The following is a 23,779-nucleotide window of genomic DNA, read 5'->3' on the forward strand; positions in this document are numbered from 1 at the left end:
TCCTGGTCCTCCGTGCCATCAGACTGGCGCTGAGACAGCAGCTTGGCTCTCTGGACTGTTACTAGAAAACCTAAACCTGTTTTAGCTCATCCTCTAGATTTGGTTTGAAGTTAGAGGTGTATACTCCTGATTTAAACAGGCTGGAAGGCAGCTTAAACACATAAATAGGGTATTGTGCACAGCCTGACAGTGAAAAACATGCTTTTAAGTTGAGATTTTAATGGATTTTTGTAAGCCACATGTGCTTGAACGTACGGGATTCACCTCTTCCTAGAGCAGTGCCTTGTCCAGCTTGAGAACTTGGTCTATTCAGTTTCTCAGCGAACAATGTAGAAATGTACGCTGTACAAACATGTAAAGTCTCTCAACATGCATAAATCAAACCTGGTTTTATTGTATCTTAGGTGTCAGAAGCAGCCACCGACCAGTTAACAGCTCCGTGACAGAGAAAAGCCCCTTTGCTTCCTCTTCCACCGGTGCTTCCCTTTCAGCCGCGGCCACCGGCAGCGGCGGGAGGCCCCCGCGACCTGCCACGGGCAGCAGCCCCTGGGCAGCAGAACTCGCCACATCCAGTAGTGCCACGTACGGGACCTTGGGCACGATCCTACCCTCATCCACGTCTTCTGTGAGAGAGACCTATGGAGTTCGTGGGTCCAGGGAAATCACTGATTTCACCGAGCGGGTGGCAGACCCTTCGCTAACACGCTCTCACTCTCCTTCGGAAGGTCCTTCCCCAGGTGAGCTCAAGTTAGAAGTGAAATACCATTTTTCTTGTAAGGAAAAGGAGGACTGTTACTGTATCTTACACTTGCCTGTCTCTTATCTGCTATGCAGAATATATTGTTTGGAAGGATGCAGTGTGATTTTGCGTCTGAAATATTTCAGCTCTTGCTTGACCAAAAAATGTGGTTTGGGTTTTTACAGAAAGGGCATATGTGTGGAGAGTTTCCTTTTGCCAAGAAAAATAATTAACTTTCAAATCACAATTATTTTTTTACTATCTCCAGTTACTATCTCCATTTTCTAGGCAAGAGAATTAAGCAAGAGAGGATTAGATCATGTCCATGCAGTCCCAGGGACCAGATTTCAGTTCCTGCCCAATGTCATGCCCCTTGGACCATTCATCTTCCCAGAAATTGAACCAGCTCAACAAATTTAAGGCAACTTTGAATGTGGTCTCAGAGGTCCTTCACGTTGCTGTTTGGTCCTAGATCCCACTGCGGTACTGAAGGGGTCTGATCCCCTGGTCCCATTTCTTCAGACTTCTCTAAGACCTTCACACTGTTCAGTGTTGTGCCTTGTCTGAACTGACTTCCAGGCTTTTCTGGGTTGTTACAGTATTTGTTCTAGCAGCATGGAGTGCAGTCAGGCACATAATGGTGAAATCAAGTGCACAGCATTAGTAGTTCAACAGCTTTTATATAATAGAATTTTTCTCAGCATCAAACCATGTTTTTTAGAAGACAGATTTCTGTAGGAAGGATTCATGTCTTTGGAAATTTCTTATTTTCTCTGGATTGACATCTTTTCATATTTTCTGCTTGTGCATGTACTGGCTGCCTCTAGCTGTTACTGGAAGAAAGCTCGCTGTTTATTTATAGTTTCACATGTGTAAAAATGTGAATTGTTTCTTTAACACATCTTAGCTACTGGAAGCAGCCATGTGTCATTCAGCATCCTGTCAACAGCGAGAAGAACCGATTTCCTTACCACCAGTACCTCCGTTTCCACAACAGCCACCAAGGGTGGAGGGAGGACGTTAAGGTCTCTGCCAGCCAGCACAGGACTGGCCCAAACAACAGAGATTTCCACCGACACCACCAGCTCTCCAGACCATACCTGGTCTTCTTTGGGAGCCCAGGGTGGTGGTGGCAGAGGTGCCACCGCGTCGTCCATGGACCCATTGCTCACGGGCTCGCTGTCTGCTTCGGAACGTGCTTCCCCAGGTGAGCTCTGACTGTCCCCGTGAGGCTTCTTCCTCCAACGCCCGCTCTGTGTGCAGCAATGAGGGCATGTGAGAAGTTGCTGAGCAATGGCAATGGGCATTATGGAGGAAAATTTCAACTTCCAGAAAAAAATGCATTAGCTGTTTTTTGCGTTTAGTCACCAGAAAAACCCAGCCTTGCTGCAAGAGCAGTCTGGCCCTGAGATTTGGTGTGTTTACTGAGACAGCACAATTACAAAACTGCCCTGTTGGCTGTGTTTATATAAGCAGGAGGCAACACCAGTCATCCCTGGCTCCCGCCCTGGGATGCAATGCAGTATTCACTGATCCCATGCAAGCCTGCCTGCTTTGTTTCATTTTGAGTATCAGGGAGTTAGGCACTGCTGTCACCCCGCCTCGCTCGCCGTGGGCGCAGTGGTAGCGATGTGGGCGGACGGTGCCCGCGGCTGGACTGCGGCACTGGAGGGAAGCAAACCCAGCAGTGCTCCCACAATTTGTTCCCAGTGCCCTCTTCAGGGTCTCCTCCTGTGAGTAGCACCTCCTTGCACAGGAAAGGATTGTGTCTTCACAGTTAGTGTTTTCACCAGGTTTGAATCTTCTGCCGTGTTATATCTGTGCCATCAGCCTAAGAGCGGCGACGGAAGAGAGCATGCCCAGCTCTTTATAGCTTAGGGTGTACAAATCCATTTTGCTTTGCCCTTTCTCAGCAGAAGGGACCTTGTCTACGGGAGGACGCCTGCCTGATACTCCTCTCACCAGTACGCCCAGCTCAGTAATATCCACCAGTGATGGGGAGAGAAGCACAATGCCCGTGTCAGATACCCGTGCAGCATCCAGCTCTGCTCCCGCTTCGCCCCACGCTAGCTCCCTGGGCATGGCCCTTCTGCCATTCTCATCGTCAACAGAGCCTGAGAGGCAGAGCGATGCTTCCCAGAGAGGTGCCAGGCTCGATGAGCTTCCAACGAAGTCGCTGCCTGCTTTTTCTCCCAGCATTTCAGTGCCTTCACCTTCACCAAGTGCGACAGGTGAGTCTTGTGGTTTCCCAGTTTGCTGTGGAGGACATCACTTCATCTCTTCTCACCCCCTTCCTGAGCTCCTACCCTCCCTTTTCTAGCTTTAAACTAGATATGCCTTTTTGGTAAGCCTGGTTTATAGTGAACGGCCTCCAAGTCCTGACAGCCAGGCAGCTCTTCTGGGCCACATGTGAAGGCTGCCGTGGAGCCTTGACCTCAGCCCTCAAACCTGAGGAGCCTGGAATGAGATGTGGCAAGGGCTCGGTAGGCCTTTCGCTGTTCCTTTTAGGCCAGTTATTGTGTGTTTCAGCCTCAGCTCTGTTGCCAGCGTCTCACCAGAGCTGGTTTGAAACCCACTGGTCCACCCAAGGGAATTTTCTGCAGGATGTTCAACACCAGGTCCTACCTCCCTGCCACCGTTCTCCTTCAGAAACGCCATGCACCCCAGTCTGGTTTATTTTTCTGGTGTAAATGAGAAAAGTAGACTGCCTGGGAACCCCACTTTGCAAATAAGTGATGTTGGACACCAACTGGCAATTCTGCTGTGGGGATTGAAATATTCAGATTTTAGTCCTTGTAGAGGCCTCAAAGGTACTATTAATATACAAAATATATATTTTGATATATATATCTAGATATACCTCTGCTTTGCAATTCCAGAGAGAGGAAGAAGAGTTTCTGGTGCTCCTACTGAGACCATGTACATCTCGACCACATTCTCCAGCCCTGAGGAGGGGACATCTCAGGCTGCAGCTAATCATGGCCAGTGGAGCACAGCAGCAGAAAGCCTGACGTCTCACCTGGACATGTCTGGGGAGCCCCACACTGGTACCCCCATCCTGTCCTCCACGGCATGGCCTGGAGCGGGGCACATCTCGTCCAGCCGAGCAGGGTACCCAGAGCCCAAGGTCACCCTTTCATCCAGGGTCTCCACCTACTTCTCAACCGCTGCTGAACTTTCCAGTGAGTTTTTCTGAACTCTGGGATGGTGTTTGAATTAGGAAAAAACCCACTGCCTCTCTTTTGCCCTCTCCCATGGGGTTGATATGACCACCAACATGTGTCAGAGCTGTTGTGGGTGTTGTGGGCAGGATTTATAAGCAGTGGTGATTCTGCTCTTTGGTTATTGTATATCTGCAGCTTTTGATGCTTAACAAAAAAGTCTCAGGAATGAGACGTGTAGCTTCTTGCTGTAGGATACATCAACTACCTGCCTGCATTGGGGTGATAAATAACATGAATATGACTCTACAGGTACCGATTGTCCCTCTGTGGACAGTCCTGTTTCATTGGAATAGGATTTGTGTGTTAAATCCACATGTAAGCTGATAGATATGTGAGATCTACTTAACCTGTATTTTAGTCTGTGTTTATCTGTGCAATTTTATTAATCTGCATTTCCAAACAGAATTATTGTAGAACTCATAAGTGCTCTCTGCCCTGAGATGATATAGTCAGATGCCTATTTTTTGATCCCATTCCAGCTGTGGGCAGCAGCCGTCGCTCCCCAAGCAGCTCGAGTGCCGAGGAAAGGATGCCCGGCCCCGTCACAGATCCCGCATACAGTTCATCCACGTCTGCTGGCGGTGGAGAGAGGACGCTGTACTCGGGGACGGACGGCACGCTGGCCGGTGGCACGGAGAGCCCTGCTCCCCACGCCGGGACCGCCAGCTCTGCAGGGCCGGCCCAGCCGGCGTCGGTGGAGCGGAGCGGGACGGCCAGCGCCTCCACCAGCAGCGGGGGCTTCACGGGCTTTGTGACAGAGACGCTCTTCACACGCTCTTCCAAGATACCCACTTACTCTTCTTTCCAAAACGATCTCACGAGTAAGTTGGTGGCTCGCTCCAAACATATGTTTCGGTGGGGGGGAGGTTCACGTTGTCCTGCATTTCTCCATGTGGTAAAGTTCTCATTCATTAAGACATGCAATGCCGCCTGCGGGTTCACTCAGAGGGATGTTTTCATCAAAGGACTCAAAGCCAGACCCCACCTAGCTGGGGAGTCATTCCAGGAGTGAAGCCATGAACCCGAGCAGGGAAAGTCTCCTGTTTTGATGGCCACATTATTGTTCTTGCATCCTAACTGGTTTCTTTTGGGTAATGCTTTCAGAAGTGTTTCACAATGACCTAAGTCAATTGTAGAATTAAACCAAGTTTTCAATACCCTATTTTTTATTTTTAGAGATTGAATTTAGCTGTGCATCCTGGAAGTTGTATTATAGGACTGACTGCACCTTTCATGCGAAATAATCTGAACATTTCACAGACTGATGTGCTACTCATTTAGGATTTCCTGACTGCAAAGTTTTCAATCAATGAATTCACGATAAGCTGCAAATTAACATAATGTAATAATTTCATCCTGCAGAGGATGAAGTTCAATGTGTCTAAAAACAAATCGACTGAAGAATACGAATATTCTTCAGTTGGGAATGGAGGATAAGAGGGAGAGGATATGAGTCTCATAAATTATGAGTGATAAAGAGAGCAGATGGGTTTCCTGCTTAGCTTGCCACAGAAAATCTTGGAATGATAAGTGTTCAATCACATTAGAAAATGGGCTTGGATACCCATGCTTGGATGGTGCTCTGTACCAGTTCACAGTCAAGAACATTTTATGCATTTAGCAAGTGATTTTAATATGACATCAAAATACTTTCATATTGTTCTGTCTTTCTCATATATTTTGTCCTTTTATTCCAGGCTTTTTAAGTAGCCATCAGCCAGTCAGTAGCATCAATGCTGAGAAAAGGACCTCGGTTTCTCATACGGATGGCACATACATTTCAACTACATATACCAGAGGAGGAGAAAGGACCCTCCTGTCTATCTCAAATAGCAGCACTTCTGCTGACTCCTCAGAAAGTTCCACCTTTTTTTCTGAATTTTCCAATCCTTCTGATTCATCAAAAACTTCTGTGGCACAGGACAGGAGGAACAATGTATCCAGTGATGGCAGTTTTGTTGAACCATCTACAGAGCCATTGCTGGTGCACTCTTCCAAACCGTTGACTTCTGCTTCTGCAGGCAGCGTGCAAAATACAACTCTCTTCAACACTGACGCTGAGTTGTTGACCACTGACAGGTCATCTCTGTCTTCATCAGCATTTCCAGCCTCTTCCTCACTGTCATCGCTGCATAACTCGCCATCATCAACACCACCACCAACTTACCTGTTTACATCATCAGAATCATCTGAGCCACTCTCGTCCTCTGTGATGGCATCTTCACCCCCTCTGCAGGCTTTGTCATCCTCCTTGCCCACTTCCTCATTGCTTTCCCCATCTTACTCATTAGCATCTTTATTGCCTCTGTTTTCATCACCATCATCCATCTCACAGTCCAACGACAGTGATCAAGGAGGCACCTCTGTAGCTACAGCTGTGGTCAGGCAGCTGCCCTCCACAGCCGTCATGACTGGGAGCTCACCCAGAGGGACCAACAAGCACAATGTCACGTACCAGCCCCAAAACAGCACCATCTTCACCTCCACTGGGTCTCCTCCTGCTACAGTGCCCATGGAGCAGCTTGGTGGACGTATCATGTCCATGTCTGCTCCCACAACGGTAACAGAGACCACCTCACCGAGAGCCACCACCACCCAGGGGGGTAGCTTCGGGAAGGCAACGCCACTGCTCACCCCAGCCAGCAATGCCCCACGGGCTGGGCTGACGGATGCGCCCCTTAGTTCCTCACCAAGCGCAACAAACCAAAGCATCATCATCCCTGAGGTGGCACTGACCACAGTGAAACCCCCTGTGCTGACAACACTGGCCAGTCGCCAGCCAACCCCAAGTGATGCTAGCACCATGAGTACCCACAGACCTCAAACGCCTACTGCCACTAAGCACATGTATACCACTGGTGAAAGTGCAGAAGCTGTGGATCCCACCACTGCAAGGCCTGGTAAAGTCACCGAAGAAAACATCCCTGTTACGAGCCCTTCTGAAGCCTCTCCAACCAGCAAGACCACTGTGAGCATTGCAACTACTTTGGCTGCTACCAAACCAACCTCCACTCCTCCATCAAATAGCACGACTGCGCTAAGGATGTCATCTCCAGCAACAGGTAACGTGTCTAACGGCACTCGTCAGTGATGAGGCCGGGGATGAGGGGGCCAGGAACACCTGGGTCCCACTTTAAGGGACTTTGAAAGGTTATGTATATATGTATGACAAGTCTGTTGTCAGCAGGGTTTGAGGATAAGAACTCGGTCTCCATGTTGGTATTTTTATGCTAAGGTTTAACAGTCAAGCTGAACTGCTTCAAAAGAGTGAGCATTTTGGTGAACATTTCTAATAGAAAAGTTAAGCTGAAATTTGAGAATTTTAAGAAAATAAAGCTGACTGGCCTCGCAGGTAAGCATAGGATGCATTTTATATTTGTTGATTGGTCGACAATGTTGATTGATATAGATCGATATCTATCTCATTAATGAAGAAAGGTGGTTGGCCAGCACTAGGTATTTGTGTTGTAACTTCTTCTGTTATGACCTATGGTCATTTTCTCCCCACCTCACTAAATAATCTCCTACTCAAGTGCCTGTTGCTTTTCCTGGTAGGCTACATACTGTAGTCTTGCTGAGTGTGTTGTTACAGTCATTTATTACCGCTGCTAGGCTCCTTATCTTCTCAAGTAAATACACTGATGGAAATTTTATATGAATGGAAATTGATTGTGTGTTTAAAGTTCAGGACCCTGGTCCTCATGCCACTGCAGGATATTTTGTGTGCTAATTGCATTAATCTCAGTGAAATACTGGCAATAGTATATATTCCATTCAATAATTAAGTACTTAAAGATTAATTCTCAGGCTGATTGATTTTAATGATAGCTGCAATTATGTAAAAAAAATCACTATAGTGGAATGGATTTTTTTTTATTGAAAAATTAAGGTAGCATATCCTTTTTATCAACTGATTCACACTTTTGCCAAGTTACTCTTTCTGTTAAACACCAAGTTTTGCCATTTACCAGAATGCAAAAGATCCTTCTGCTGCCTTAGACATGGTGCTTTGTATGTGGGCACTCACTGCCATGAGAGAAGAAGCTGCTCTGGTCTCCACTGTACAAAACAAACTGAAGGACAGCTAGTGAACTGGAGTGAAAGCCAATGTTTTAAAGCACACCCACTCATTTCTGGCTGCTTAAATCTGAGACACCAAATCTCCTTCTCGCTGACGCTGAGGTAGCCGTGCCAGGCTAGTCAAGACATGGAGATTGTGTCAAACAATCTGTCCCAACGCGGAGGTTGGCTTGGGACTGTCAGGTCTGCAGGGCCTGCGTGATGCCGTGGGGTATCGTGGCACCATCAGAAATACACACATGGGTTTGGCTCTCGTGCTTTGTGCTTCGACCACAAAGCCCATCCTTCCTGCCTCTGCTGCAGTGCTCAGCAGCAGCCACAAAATAGGTACACGTGGTGTGTTGTCTTGCTCATCTTGTAGCATCTTGTTGCCAGAAAGTCCACAGTCCTGCCTATGATCTGCCCTTGCACGTATGTGTGACATGTTTGTGCTCATGTCAGTCATATACATGGGATTTTTTTTTTTTTTTTTCAAAGGGAGGTATTGGATATCTTCTCCAGAATTTGCAGTTTGAGTTGGCTAATCTATGAAGCATCTAAGACTAGCCATTAGTTCCCTAATCCTCCATATTTCACAGTTGATGTCTGCTCCACAAACCCTTGCTCATCCAGTGGGAAGTACATTACGAACAGTGGCACAGGCAGGTATCACTGCTGTGACCATCCCCAACCTGGCATGGAGGAGGCTGCAGCCCCGGTCAAGGAGGTGACAGCAGCCGGGGCTGCCTCCACCATTACTGGGTAAACTGCAGACTGTGTCAGTGTTTGAGCACAAGCTTTGGATCATGGAAACAGGTCCTGGATGAAAACAGCAGGCCTTTGGTGAAGGAGCCCATGCTCCCGTATCTAGCTCTGGTTGTTGAGGTCCCTTCTTCGGTCTCTCCATCCATAACTGTAGGGTTGTTTGTCTTCGAAAAACACCCTGAGATCTGCAGATGAGCAGTTCTGTAGACAAGCTGGATGTTTATGTTAACATTCATCAACACTGGATCCCAAGAGTTTTTGAATGAATGTTCAAGAGAAAGTGCTTTGTATTTATTCTTCCAGCTCCAACAGAATAATTAAGAACAGGATAAATAGTAAGTGCAAATGATGCAATGAAGCATCTTATAATGCTCAAGGGGTCACAGAAGAGGAGCCAAGTTGATCTTTTTTAGCCCAACAGCTGATGATTTTTGTGTATCTCTAACTATCGCCTGTTTTTATTTCTGCTTTTGTAGATGTGGATAAATGTCTTTCCAACCCTTGTCCTGCGCTGGCCACCTGCAACAACACCCTTGGCTCCTATATCTGTCAGTGTCCTCTTGGATATGAGCTGGAAAAAGGAAAGTGCAATTTAGGTAAGAAAACAAAAGTGAACAAACAGGAGAGAAAAATATGGAAATAATTATCTGTAATCTTCTCAAATAAATTAACCTAGGCTCAGACTGGTTCAGGAGCTTAATGTTTCTCCCAACCACCACTCTTAACAAGAGCCTTTTACTGTTTATACAAGTGCAGTGTCTAATGCCTGTCGTGTTGGGCTGCCCGGGGGAGCAGGCACAGTGATAGCTGAGGGTTTCTTAAAAACACAGCAACAGAGCGGTGGTCTCAGGCTTGTTAGTTAAGGACAGATGTGCCCCTTCTGTTCCTAAATGTGTTTTATAACCCCCCAAAAGTGTTCAGCAGCTTATCATAGCTCCCAACCCTGCAAACCTGGGTGACAGCATTTGGCTTGGGAGAAGTGAGTGGGACTGTTGTGTAACCTGGCTTCAGTGGGACCAGCCATGGGCGGAAAATTAAGCAGCCGTGAAAGCCTTTGTAAGATCAAGGTCTTGTTTCATACCTTTAGAATTTTTCATGCAGCACAGTTATTAGTTGGAACTCAGGTTCTGGTCCCCTCCTTTCTATTAGAGGACTCTCAATCTCAAGGATTTACAATGTCCCATTGTAAAGAGGAATTTGTTTTGCTAGTTTCTTCTGACTCTTAATCAGCGAGGATTAGAAGCATGGAAATTTTGCTAAGGAAACATGGGTGAGGTGTCCCCAAAGGGTGTTTTGAAACATTTCTTCAAGTTGGAATGTGTCAGCTTCTAATTTAGAGGGTTGTTTTGATTATGCCTTGAACTAGGATACAGGCAGATTATATAATGCTATAAAGGTGATTCTCATCTTATTTTTACCCGGAGTTGTTACGTTCGAGCTGTCTGATATAAAATTTGTGGTGAAGATGGGCTCTGTGGATGGGTAAAAATGGGAAAGAATTGGAGGCTTTATAATGGTATCTGAAACCGTATTTGTTTTTCTGGTGGAACATAAAACTGGAGCTCTGAGTTCTCATTTCCACTGAGTATCTCATAACACTTAATACAAGATTTAGGGATATTATCTCTCCAAGTCTGGAGAACTTGGATTATTGCATTCTGCTGCAATGAATCAAATATGAATCTAAGCACAGAAAAATGCATCCTTTGGACCTCTTTTCAAATGTCATTGCTCATTCTGTCCAACAATTTGAAAAATGAAAATGTCCTTTCTGTAGTGTTTTATTTTGACTTGCTGATTTACTTTCCTTCCATTGCGGGGAGGGGTAAGAGACTTGACACATTTACCCCAAATTATTATAAATAGCTTTGGTACCTGAAACTGTCTTGTTACCAAATTTACCCAGCTCTCTCTGTGTTCAGGGATCCCTTTAAATTAGTCTGTGTTTCTATATGAAACATATGAATGCTGCAGTAAAATGCTGGCTGTTGGGCAGCATTGAGCTCTGGAATTTGACCAGGGCTGTGGGAACATCGCAGCAACCCTTGGGAAAAATCCCAAGGCTGGGACTTTGCTTTATTGGGGCAGTGACTCTCAGATGTGAGTTTTCTGTCAGCTGCATGAAGGGGTTTTCCATGCAGACAGTCTCTCATGTAAGGTGGATGAAACCGCAGCTACACGTGGCACAGAGACACGTGTTCCGACTAACTTGTCTTATTCTCCTTTTTAGTAAGAATATTTATCGGCCAGGTCCCCCTGAAACTTAATCTTACCTATGGGAAGTACACAGAGCTCCTCCACGTCGAGGGTGAAATTCTGGCGATGGTGAGTGTCATTGCCAGGTCATTGGCAGTGGTGATGGGACAGGTCCCCTTTGGTCCTCTTGCTGTTGTCATAGGAAGCCATGAGACTCTGTAGCGTAGATTTAGCCTTTTTAATCATCAAACCATCCTGGTCTGGTGTAAGCAGGACTGGTGAGATGTACACCTTCAAATCCCAGCATGCTTCTCTCCCCTGCCCTGCTCAGGCTCTCAAGACAGCAGCAGAGAGATCTGGCTTCTATGGAGCGTAAAACAGCATATTTGCCCAGAAAATCCTGAAGCTCTTTATGTGAAATGGTGTTGCTGGGTTCAAGCTTCTGTAGCCACCATCCTTTCTTAGTGTCTTCTGGCTGCATTGCCTTTTCCAAACCTTGAAAGGTCATTAGTGCTCCTCCAAGGTTAAACATTAAAACAGTAACTCTGGGCTTCGTTGTTCAGCAGTAAATCTCACAGGTGCAGGGGTGTGTTGGACTGCAGTTGGTGCCTTCTTGCTCTTAGCCAAACCCCTGTGATGAAGCACAACAGCATCACCCACCCAAACATACCTTCCTCTTGGTGGAGTGTCCCAGCCATGCTATCGCAACCGTGTGGTGTGACCCTCGGTCAGTTGAGAGCAAGCACTGGGTGATCTGGTGGCTTCCACATACGCTGTGCCATCAGTTGCTCCAGAAAGACCCCTGGGCTGGGGATAGGTACAGCTCTGTGCGTTTTTTAGCCAGATCAATGCATGCATGAGTTTGTCCTGTTAGCAGCTCCTGGGCTGGCTGAAGTTCATCCCAGCTCTTTCAGGAGTAGGTGATTTGGAGATTCCGCCAAAGGAGGGGGGAGTCAGGGTCAGTCACCTCGATGTGTCCTGCACAGCTTGTGCTGGGGAGTCAACACAAACAACCGCATGGACCCAGGGGCAGGGAGGCTCCTTGGAAGATGTGCAGTCTTTGAGGGTGCCGCTTTGAGCTTGGCCTCATGTGGGGCTCCCTCCCTGCTGGCTTCTGGCTTGTCCTCAGCCTTTGTGGTCATTGCACAGTGGGGTCCCAGGCAGATGCTCGTGACAAAATCCCCAGGTCTTCATTCTTGTCCAAGGCTGTGCAATGGCAACTTCAGCCATCCCTTGCTGGCAACAGGACGATGCATCTTTCTTATTGAGCAGATGAACTGCTGGGATGCTCAGAGCCCCCTTGGTCCCAGCAGACAGCTCTGGCAAATGCAGGATACCGTGTTGGTGACCCAGGAGGGCTATCCTGTGCTGTGTCTTGCTGGGCTGCCTCCCTCCATCATCCCCTGGGGCACTAACAACTGCTTTCTCCTTCTTTGCAGCTCAATGCATCCCTGTCGGGCTTGCCTGGGTACCACCACTCCACAGTTAAGGCAACCAGGTAAGGCTGAGGCTACCAGGGGAAGAATGAGAAACTCGAGCGTTCAGGGTGTTCAACTTGAAATCCACATTCTCCATTTTGAGTTGGTGCTGGGCTTGATGCAGTCTGACCTGGTGGTAGTACAGAGCATGGGGAATGCCTGACTACCTTACTCGGTGCTCCCAGTACCCTCCTCCTGGCCTGAACGGCTTGGGGATGGGCTTGTGAGCTGCCCAGGAGGGATTTATGGCTGGTTTCAAAGTAAGCTACCAGCACCCCTTCCAGCCCCAAATTTACCAATCAGTTTTTAAGTTGTTTTTTTTTTTTTTTACAATGCGTGGCTGTTTCAGTATGTATGCAATATTGTGTCTGTGATAAACATTGCTTGCATTAATGAGTCCTATGTATAACGTGTGTTTGTAAGAATTCTGTGTATAAGGTACTAACAATAACATCAGACTGACCCGTGGTACTCAGGGCTGTTTTGTTTTGTTTTCTGTTAGGGAGGCAAATTTTGTGCATGTTTCAGTGCAATCCACGTTCTCTTTAGCATCCAATGTGACTTTCTACGACGTTGTCAGCAGCGTGAAAAGCTACATTCGAGCTTGCAACTCCCCCACTGAAGCCTGCCAGTTCATCTCCAGCCTGAAACTGCTCCACAGAGGTAAATAGCATCTGGAGGGACTGTGAGAGGAGAGGAAAAAGGGTGTTTTATTTGGCTTCTTTTATAAGAGGGGGAGAAAGATTTTGGCGTTTGGAAAAACCCCTCTGAATCTTTTTTTATCTTACTTAAATGGGAGTCATCTTAAGAGCCTCGCAGTACAAAAGGGATGCAGATACCAAGCCTTATCTTTACCACATGTGTGAGAAATCTGCCTCTCTGTGAAAACATCATGCAGCACAGGATTAGAGGCATTGTAGGGCAGCCTTTCATCTCTGGGATGTGACACCCGGCCCCAGCCAGATCAAAAACCCGAAAGTCTTAATGCCACCCGCGACGCCGGGAGCTGGGGAAATGGCGTGAAAGCCAAGAGACAAAACCCCCCAGCGAAGTCAATTAGAGCAGCTGGAGGCTATGTGGGAAGCTGTGCTCTCCTGCCTGCCCAGTCGCAGTGTTGCAGGGTGTAAAAATGGTTCACAATTAAGAGCGTTTGATTTCTGTACCGAATGCTCTCCCTGCCGAAGGGGAGCGTGGGTGAGGCACAGACACACCTGGAGGAGCTCATCAGTGTTGTGCAGGACCTTCTCCGGGTGGGCCCCACTGGTGATGGTGGTCCTGTGCCCCGGACCTCGCTTTCTGAGGGAGTGATAGAGGAGATTTAGCTGTGCGAGGTACTGGCAGGGTGCAGGGAGTGAGCACCCTTGAAAGATGGGCTCCTGTGAGGGAGCTTCTGCACGTGGAGCTCTGTGATTTTGGGGTTCGAGGCTTCAAGGTTTGGCTTTGAAGATGAAGGACAGCAGTGCTTAGCCTGGATGTAGTGGGAAACCCCTCAGATTGTTTTGGCAAAGTAAGCATGATGATGAAAAATTTAGCATGTGCTTTTATTTTAATGTGCCATATTCTAAAGCCACACTCCACCATGGATTCAATTAAATTATTTTGGTAGACCTGCTCAGATTATATATAGCTGTTACCTCTGATACAATGCTTCTGGTAAATTCTACTTCTAACTTGAAATCAGCAGAATAAGACACAAATCATGTTCTTGCGTAAGTACTTAAAAGAAAAGATATCAAAGAAAAGAAGAAGATGATGGATCTAGCAGGGAGAGGCTTAGAAAAGGTGCGTGCCTAATGACTGACACATTTTCTATAAAATCCTATTTCTCATGAATATTTTTTCATTTGCTCATTGCATTTAGTCTCCCAGTAAAAAGTATAAATTCAGTATCACAATTTCCATCATTTACCCACAATTTTGCTGAATGCTCATTGTAACTAATCTGACTTTCTAAAGTAAAGCACTGCTTCAAAGTAATGTGAAGGGAAGGACAAATTCTTTGAAAAAATAAAAAATCCAGTGCTTAATATTGAAATGGAAAAAAATTCATTTGGGCTGAGCAAAATGTTTTGCTTGATATAAACTTAAAGATTGATTTGTTGAACTGTCTCAGGGGGTGAATGTGTTTCAGCTTGAGCCAAACCAAATTTTTCTTTTTCATTTCCCCTTCTGCCTGTGAGCTGAAACATTTATTATTCGCCTGCTCTATTTGCCTGTACAAACGATGGTAGATACGCAAGAAATAATGACATCGTGTAATGTTGACTGTCTCCTGATGAAACAAATATTATTTAAAAATAAAAAGAGTTTAAAGCTGCACATGAGCTGAATGTGATGCCTGGGGAAAGCAAATGTGCATAACGTGGGTTCAGAGAGAATTGTGCTGATGTTGGCCGCCTCTTCCCGACAGTTGGCAGCTTGTGCAAGCAGAAAGACCCTGAATGCGACAAGGAAACTTCTGAATGCACAGACTTTGATGGAGTTGCGCTCTGCCAGTGCAAAAGTGGGTACTTCAAATACAACAAGATGGACCACTCCTGCAGAGGTATTGCTCTTTATAAGGCATATTTAGCCTGAATTTTGCTTCAACTTTTTGTTTCAGTGGAAATGAGTGTGTGTGTGTGTATTGCTGTGCATGCAATAAGCTCAGTATTATGAATAAATATTAGCAGCTCAAGTTTCTTTTATTTAGTTAGGGGACTTTTCAGCAGACACAGAAGATACAGTCTCTCTCTAGGAATAATATTATCTCTTTCTGGAGCATGCTGTGAGTCACAATGATTGAGAAGAGGGAGAAAGGGGCCCGACTGCTTTGGGCTCCAGTTCAGTGGCACAGAGCAGAGATGACGTGCATTTCTGCCTGTTTTGATTTTGTCTGAACTCTCAGCGAACTTAGGAGAAGTGCTTTAAACTCACAAGCTTACATTAATACATCATCAATATTTTTAAAATAAGTATCTGAAAATGATTATGAGTTTATTTTTCAGCTGGGTTCCTAATAGAAATTTTATGCTTAAGGGTTATATTATTTTTTTAGCTACTCCTCAGATCATGAAATCTGGTTTTGCTACATTTTAAACAAGGTCTTTGTCTGCATGCCAGTGGTCAAAATGACTTCTGTAGGATCAGGGTGTCTATTCCCTAGTTCCAGCGGCTGTTGTAGGGCTTCTTAAGAAATGCAGTTTTCTGATGACATATCAATAAGAATTGCAGTAATGGTTATATATTGCTTCTGGCAGTGTCTGCTGAGTCGCTGTTGAAATAGGAGGAGATGCTTTCTCGATTCAAAATCTGATCAGAGAGTAAGAAAATGTTCCTGGAAATAACTCATGTGCTGCAGGCTCTAGGGTGGACATCTTGGAGATGGACATCTCTGCATCCCAGGTCACGGTCCTGCCCCGCCTTTGTTCTGTGGCTTCAGGCAAAACCTTTCTCCTTTGTGCTTTCCTTACCTCTCTTCATCTTGTATCTTGAGGGAAGGGTTTCTATTAGGAAATACTGACCAAGTCAACCAACCCTTGAGTGGCAGAGAAGGGCTTATGTAGTGAGTGGGGAGATGAGCTGAAACCTGGGAGGCTTTGCCCAATTTTTGCTCTGTCATTGATGGTGGGGACCCAGGATGAGTTACTCCATTTTTTTTGTCGGTGTCTCTTGACAAGTAGCGTTATGAAAATAAATACCTGAAGTGTTGTGAGGCACTCAGATGCGATGATTGCAGAGGGATAAGAGATCTAACATCTTGTACAAGTGGTTACTCCCTACTTATGGGTCTTGTTTACTGGGCAAAATATAAAAAACCTTACCTGCCCACAGTGAGGCCTTAATTCCACCTTCAGCTTACTGCTGTTAGTAGGAAACATCTTATTGACCAGCTTGAGAGTGTCTGAGTGACAGGATTGATGCGGGATTTAGGCTGCAGTGCAGTGGTGTGAGGGTAGCACCAACTGCATGGTACCATGCTCCAGCAAGGTACCAGATTTTCAGCATCACTTTGTTTCCATCTGGGTAAGCCAGGTGGTTGGGATTTTTAAAGGCTTTTTTAAAAGCCAAGCTATGGCCCTTATCAGATATTTAGAGCTAATTTCTGATAAATATAGCATACAATATGCCAGCCTCTTTGAAAATCTCTGCCTTCTTAGTGACTAAACAGGAACTGAGGTCTTCTGAGCATCTGACCCTCATTGTGGGTCATGAAAATGTGGTGCAGTAACTCCAATTATAGTATTTGCAAAGAGGGAAACAGCTATTGTGCTGCCCTGTCCGGTCTCCCCTGTGGGAAGTCGGGTGCGGCTGGGAGAGCTGCTGGGGCACGGGGGGTCGGCTGCCCTGACCCCCAGGGATTGTTCTGTCCTGCCTTGAGGCGTCTGTCCCCTGGGGCAGGCTCGAAAAAGCATCCCCTGGACCAAGGAAGGGTTGGGTCTCTGAGCCACAGGAGTTTCGACATGTTGGCTATGGTACCTCTCGGTGTGCAGTTCGTCTGTCTCTGGGCTGTTGCTGGTTTTCAACCTTCCTGGTATCTTCAGGGCTGTTTTAGAAACAGAGTGACAAACCCAGTGTGCCAGCTTTTCAAGGGCATGCTATTTTTTAATGTACAGCGTGTTTCTGGAGTGAAGCAAGGAGCAGCAAAGCAGGTTTCTGAAGAGACCCCTGAGTCTCTTTCGGGAAGGCAAAGGCAAAGGAATTGCAAGTAGAAAAGCACAACTTGATAGCTTTGCTTGGCCCCTGACACTTCAGCCTTTCCTCTGTTCCCTGCTCATATATGAAAGCTTGCCGAGTGAGTGTGACAGTGCAGGCTCTCCTGGGAGCATGTTCAAAGGATCAGGAAAGATGCCAGAAGAGAAAGCAAAGTGGCAGGAAAAGTCAGAGTGAGGAGAGGAAAAGACATAAGCACCAAGTGTTTAGGTAAGACAGAGATACATATTCAGGATCTCGCTTTTCCTCTTTACTGCCCCTATAGCCTCCTGTCCCGAGAGCTGTGAGCCGGTGGGGTCCCAGGGCTGCTCCTGCCCAAGGCACGGCTCCAGCTTTGAGACCGCCCAGGGTGTGTGTGCCCTACACACGTTACTGGGATAGGGCTGAGGGGGTGAGGTTAGGCTGGGCTCCAACATCTGCCTGCAGGCTCCTCAGCCCTTCCCAACACGCAGGCAGCGGGCTGGGGTACATGGGGCTGCTGCGCTCGTTAGAGCAGGCAACTCCAGTGAGCTGTCAAGGTGATGCCTCCCTCCTCTTCACTGCCAATTTCGCTATTGCCTGATCTTGTGACTTGCTTTGGTAGAACATTTGCTCCATAATGCTTTCTGTCTGCTTTTGTTAGTGAGCGAAAGGAGCAACACATCCAGTCACATTTTGCTAATACCTCCATGTTATGGACGAGCCAGGCAAGAACCTTTTAGGATTTACTACCCTTGCTCTAGCTGTTTGTTGATGGAGGCTCTTAACTCTTGTCCAGTTACCTCTGGTCTCTTCCTTAACTTCAAAAGAAACCGTCTCAGAGAGAAAAAAATAAATCCAGTGCAAAAAGCATTGTGATGGTATGCAGCAAGGGGGCTACGTAAAGAGCCTTACCTTCCCCATCCCCAGCTCTGGGGGAATAAATGGAGTGAAAGAGGTAGCGGATGAATAGGGTGGCTATATGGGGTAGAGAAAGGGGTGCAAGACCAGCTATCATGGGGTGCAAGACCAGCTATCACGGACATCAGCCCCTCCCGTCGTCGTTGGTGTCAGTTACTATGGCAAGTCTCTGCCTAGAGCTGCAATATTCCTGATGTGAGTGCATCACTTATCTGTGTCCACACACCCCACAGGGAAAATGGCATGCTGAGTGACATGAGATGCTCAGTAAATGGTATATAGGCAAACAGTATTTCAATATGACCAGAATCAAGGCCAGGCATCCAAGAGCAGAGTGCCAGGGACAGTGTGGGGTGTGTCCTGGGCAGAGGTGTGAAGGAGGCCCGGTGGGTAAAGAAGAGGTCCCCAGCTCTGGCTTGTAAAGCTAATATGGTCCCTTAGTGCATTTAGGGGGCATGGGCAGGCAGAAGAGGGCAAGTTTTGTTATCCCTGGTCTTGTGACATCTGTTTTTTGGGAACCAGAAATCAAAAGGGTCAAAGAGAACTTGTGAGTGTTCACAGAAAAGCTGCAACAGCCAGTGAGACTCAAAGATCTCAGTGCACTTGGCTTTATTAAAGGCAAAGGAGTGATTTGATGGTGAGGAGGAGAAATGTGATCATATAACCTTTTCCAATCTAGCAAGTAAACATCCAAAGGCTGGAATTTGACACTGGGATAATTCAGACCAGAAAGAAGGTGAATGTTTTCAATGGCTGGGGAAATTAACTTTATGAGCATCTGACCCAGGGTTGTGGTTGATTGTCTGTCACTGAAAATATTAAAATCAGTCTTGGATGGTTCTCTAAAATGTAGCTCCAGTTCAACTATTTGATTTTAAACGAGTTAAATTTAGGGAAGTTCTGTGACTTGTATTATGAGGGGGAGGCCACAGTCACATTGCTCCCTGCTGGCATCAATATCAGTTGTTATTGGTGCCGGAAGAGGCATAAACTTCTGAATCCAGCCAGAATACTACTACTCTCTCTAGGTTTACTATGATATTGCCAGCCCATCCTAATGGACTGTGTTACACATTTGTCCTTTTCTTCCTTCCTCCCCGCCTGTGCTAAGTGTTTCTGAAAATACAGTTGTTGGCTGCACCAGAGGGGAAGGAGCATCTGGCGTGCTGGGAGCAGCAGAGGAGGGGGTGAGGGCTTTGCTGCGGCTTCGCTGGCACCTCTGCTGGGCAGCCCCTCCTCTCCCCGCAGATTTCCCCGCGCTTACCGGGGTTAGAGTGCCTGAGCTTTCAGCTGTGGGTTTTCCCAATGGTTAGGGAGCGAGGCAGAGGGAAGAGGGCTTGAGAGCTGCTGCCTCACTGTTTCTAAGCATATGGTGTTTGAAGGCAAAAGAAAAAAATCCATGAGCATTTTTGTTTTCACTTCACAATCTAGTTTTATTCCCTGTGGAGTGTGCTGCAGGGGTTTCCCAGACCCCTGGGTGATGGCTTGCAGGCCACCAGGGCTGCTGCATGTGGTGGCCCTGGCTTGTCCCCCTGCCCAAAGCAATTCCATCCATGTCACTCCTATTGGGGTCTTTGAGCGACCACCTTCGCTGCCTCTGCCAAAGGCAGTGGATCTGCAGGAGTTCTGGTGGGACTGTTGCTGAGAAAAGTGGTGATTTTATCGGTAATTTGAAGCTTATATTTTTATGTTCAATGTATCATCACCCTTGCTGCTCATCAGAAGGGTAGTATAATTTTCTCAGTTAATTCAGGTGATGAGGTAGCTGTCCATAAACACAGAAGCGGTGGTTTCAGTTTCTCATCAGAATTTTGTATATAGCAGTTTTCTGGGTTACTTAGGCCTAGTATACTTAATTTCTATAGTGAATTATGATATTTAAACATTTGATTTAGCTCCAAATCTGAAGAACAGGAAAAAAAAGGTGACATGAGGCAAAACATAACATACCACTTCGGGTTACCCTGATTGTGTTTACATAACATTTTGTTACAACCCTAACATTTAAAAGTAATTCGTAAGGTGCAACCATGCTAGAGTAGCACTGTTCAAATGAGGTTTCAAAACAAAAACGGGAGGCACTTGCAGATTTTTTATGCTGCTGTTTTGTGGGAAGCAGTACAAGTGTGCAGTGAGTTTCCATTTGGGCAAGAAGGGGTTCTGCTGGGAATTACGTTACCAGCTGCCCACCCTGTGCCAGGCTCTGGGCTAGCTCTGCTGGGAAGCCCCAAAATGGTCCCGTTAAAGCCAGCAGGAAGTGAATTTAAGTGCACGGTGTTTTGCCTAAACCAGAGGAAATATTGCATCACATCAGAGTACATCACATTCCTGCTGTGCCAGCAGCGCAGACCGGCCTGTTGGTCCCCAAGGTTGTTTGGGGGGAGACTGCCGTGGGAAGCAGCGATGGGAAATGCCTCCCCTGCACCACTACGTGGTGCTCATGGCCCTTCTCTCTTCTGTGTTTTTAGCCTGTGAAGATGGATATAAGCTGGAAAACGAGACCTGTGTGAGGTATGGTGACTGTTCTGCCCTTCTACCCCACCATCCTTCTTAATATTGCTGTGGTGACCTGTCAGCACAACTAAGCTGCTGAAACTCCCTTTTGTTTTCTGTTACCAGCTGCCCATTTGGCTTAGGTGGATTCAACTGTGGAAACCGTAAGTACTGAGTTTTGTTTCTTTTAATTTCCACAGCATCAGAAATGGAAAATTTGACACAAATAATTGCAAATGGCTACATCTAAAATGCAGTAGGTACATGCTACTCTTGTCAGTGGTATTTGCTTCTTCATTTCTGTTGAAAGCTATTTTGTTGACCTTCTTTGACAAAGTTGACTTAATATTATCTCCTAAGGATAGGCAATCTACTTTCTCTGGATACTCTGTCCTGATAGCACATGTAGTGGGTACTCTCGAAGTGAGGTATTTGGAGTTGAATCCATTAAATACTGTTTGAGTTATTCTGATCTTTCAGTGAAGGGAATCCATCCCCTAGGGATATAAGAGCTTGTTCTTCCTTCCGCAGGAGATCACCAACTTCATCCATTTCACTTGGAAATTTAAGGCAGTATTGCTTGCAGAGGGAGGGAAGATGGGAAATAAACAGTTAATCCCTTTGCATGAGGGCTGTGGATATGTTTACATTAGTATTTACAACCATATTGCCCTTTCTAAGTGAGTCTCTGTGTTTCCCGTCCATAGCCTATCAGCTCATCACCGTGGTGATCGCGGCTGCAGGAGGGGGACTTCTGCTTATCATGGGCATAGCCCTGATTGTCACCTGCTGCCGGTAGGTACTGCCACCAGCCCTGGCTCACATGGCATCTCCTCAGTGGGTCACACCACACTCAGTGTTCCACACGCGAACCCTGAAGGACCAAAACAGAGGTGAACACAAAGGATAGCTAAGCAATCAGCTTATTCAGAGATACTGAAGTATTACCCTGTGCTTTCATTTGGGGCATATCTTTTTTTTTTTTTTTTTCTCCAGCAACCAGGCTGAAAAATTGAACTGGGTGTCTCTTAAGGGTGACCTGGCAATCATGTCCTCTAAGGGTGAGAGGCAAAAGAGTCCTTCCCATGCAGGGCTGTAAGGAAGCCAGGGAGTGGTCTCTGAAAATGCCAGCTAAGTAGACAGGAGAAGTTTAGGCAACAGGAGGAGTTACTGGCCATTGTTCAAGTGGTGTTTGAGTGTGTTTAAGGCTATTTTCATTTTCCTTTATGGACAAGTCCTGAATGTGCTCTGAGTCTATGTGTCTTTTTCTCTCAGATGCACACACGCATGAGGACACATAGTTCCTCTATTAGCAGGTGCAGACTAGAGGCAACCTGTGCTTGCCAAGGAAGCTCTGCTTCATTATTTATGTATCATGAAAAGGGCTGCCTTGCAGTAACACCCTCTCCTCGCCATTCCAGCCCCCAAATCTAGAAGTTCAAATCACTCTGATTGCTCTGATTAAAGTTGGCAGCTGGATTTATCAGTAACATAGAAATGGCCGTGGTTTGGTTGGCACAGTGGTGTGCACTTGTTCTCATGTTTTGAGCCAAGGGGACACCAGCAAACCCCAGCCAGGAGATGTGATGGCCAGTAGACCTCCAGGCCCCAGATGTCTGCAGGGATGGACTAATGTTTTCATGAGTCCTGGCCTTTGGCAGGTTATGTCACTTCGTGGAGTGCTCTGCTTTGAACTGGAAGCATCACCAAAGTCCACTCAGACAAAATGGTAGTCATATAGGGGCATTTGGTGTCATTCAGACCAGCCCCTTGCAGGTCTTCCTTCTTAAGAATTAATATGCCCAGAAGTGCTGTAGTTAAGCGCTTGGAGTCTTGAATAGCATGGGGGGTCCCTGACCTGGGGACAGGCTGTGTGGTGTTTAGCTGCTTTCTGGCAGTCCCATATGTTTTTCTTTCTTCCTATTTTTCAGCAACTCTTTCATTGACTCGGGTGAAAACACACATTTTTAAGAGACAGAGGGCATAAGTTGGAACAGGAGAGGTTGAAACTGAATGTAGGGAAAAACTTTTTCACCAAGAGGACAGTAAGGCATTGGAACAGGCTGCTCAGAGAGGTTATGCCATCTCCATCCTTGGAGATTTCAAATCCCACCAGGTAATGCCCTGAGTAGCATGGTCTGACCTCATATCTGATTTTGCCTTAGAGCAGAAGATTGGACCATAGCCCTTCTGGGGTGATCTTTGTTCCCAGTCGAGGTTCATAACATGAAGTAAATCCCCTGAGATCATGTCAGAAGTGCATACAAGAGAGCAGGATAAATTGTATGTTGTAATTTTCCTTCATTCTTTTATAAACAGGAAGAATAAAAATGACATAAGTAAACTCATTTTCAAGAGTGGGGATTTCCAGATGTCACCATATGCTGAATATCCAAAGAACCCCCGGGCACAGGAGTGGGGCAGAGAGACCATCGAGATGCAGGAGAACGGAAGCACCAAGAACCTGTTGCAGATGACAGATGTGTATTATTCGGTATCTATCCATAGCTTAACTATTAATCCTTTGTGCCTGATACAGGAAAGACACATTCCTTTATTTTTGGAAGTACAGATCACTTCCCTGCAAAATAAAAGAGCAAAGCAAATGACTTCCATAGGCAGCAAGGCATTGGGAGTCCTATGGAGTCTAGCTATTACATGTGGTGAATATCATAGAGAGATATCATTAGGAAGAGTGGTAGGGAAGTGTCTAGGAGCATTTTGGTAGATGACCCAAAAGCCCAATCCTAGAGTAGAGAAGGACAGTTAAAGAATTTGGACAGACTGCTAGGCATCGCTATGGGTAGTTTTCTCCCTTCTACCCTTGCTGACAATATTGGAAGGTTGAGACCTCTGCCTGAGGGACTTCACCCTGAAATAGGAAGATGCTGGTCACTGAGGTCCCCTCTTTTCTTCCACTCCTCCTCCCCTCTCCAGGGTGCAGTCCCCTTCCTGGCACAGAAAGACACAAGCACAAGACCTGATGTCATGGTTGGTACCATCTGCTAATGTCTGTATCTAGAGCTGTGATGCTGGTGTATCATCTGTCACTAATCTACAGCAACATACTGTATGTACTTAAGATGTGTGGGGGGGTTACTCATGTGAGTGAAGGTTGCAGGATTTCACCCAAATCACACATTCTGGACTCCTGCTTTCCAGAGCAGAGAGCAATGAGCAATACTTTTTGTATTTTAAGTTTTTCAGTAAGCAAGTTTACTGGATTGCACAGCATGAAGGGAAATAATCCTTCT

At 46.3% G+C, this 23,779-nt stretch overlaps 1 protein-coding gene across 6 annotated transcripts in view; it reads left to right on the forward strand.

The window, feature by feature from the left end:
- Positions 1-23,779, forward strand: part of HEG1 (heart development protein with EGF like domains 1) — a 55,865-nt gene that overhangs the window by 25,009 nt on the left and 7,077 nt on the right. For 3 of the 6 annotated variants that reach the window (XM_033003375.2, XM_033003377.2, XM_033003379.2), the window contains 16 exons: positions 405-737; positions 1,647-1,946; positions 2,653-2,970; positions 3,619-3,921; positions 4,443-4,784; positions 5,661-7,025; positions 9,264-9,383; positions 11,018-11,112; positions 12,423-12,481; positions 12,964-13,124; positions 14,872-15,006; positions 20,501-20,543; positions 20,652-20,689; positions 21,233-21,320; positions 22,845-23,019; positions 23,463-23,516. In XM_033003375.2, coding sequence (XP_032859266.2) covers positions 405-737; positions 1,647-1,946; positions 2,653-2,970; positions 3,619-3,921; positions 4,443-4,784; positions 5,661-7,025; positions 9,264-9,383; positions 11,018-11,112; positions 12,423-12,481; positions 12,964-13,124; positions 14,872-15,006; positions 20,501-20,543; positions 20,652-20,689; positions 21,233-21,320; positions 22,845-23,019; positions 23,463-23,516 — 3,929 coding nt within the window. Of the gene's footprint in view, positions 1-404; positions 738-1,646; positions 1,947-2,652; positions 2,971-3,618; positions 3,922-4,442; positions 4,785-5,660; positions 7,026-9,263; positions 9,384-11,017; positions 11,113-12,422; positions 12,482-12,963; positions 13,125-14,871; positions 15,007-20,500; positions 20,544-20,651; positions 20,690-21,232; positions 21,321-22,844; positions 23,020-23,462; positions 23,517-23,779 lie in introns of those variants that run through there. The other 3 variants (XM_033003376.2, XM_033003378.2, XM_033003380.2) reach the window with 3 other exon arrangements.

The sequence above is a fragment of the Tyto alba genome, unplaced genomic scaffold (genome assembly GCF_018691265.1).
Source record: "Tyto alba isolate M040663 unplaced genomic scaffold, T.alba_DEE_v4.0 Super-Scaffold_7, whole genome shotgun sequence".
Classification (NCBI taxonomy): Eukaryota; Metazoa; Chordata; class Aves; order Strigiformes; family Tytonidae; genus Tyto; species Tyto alba.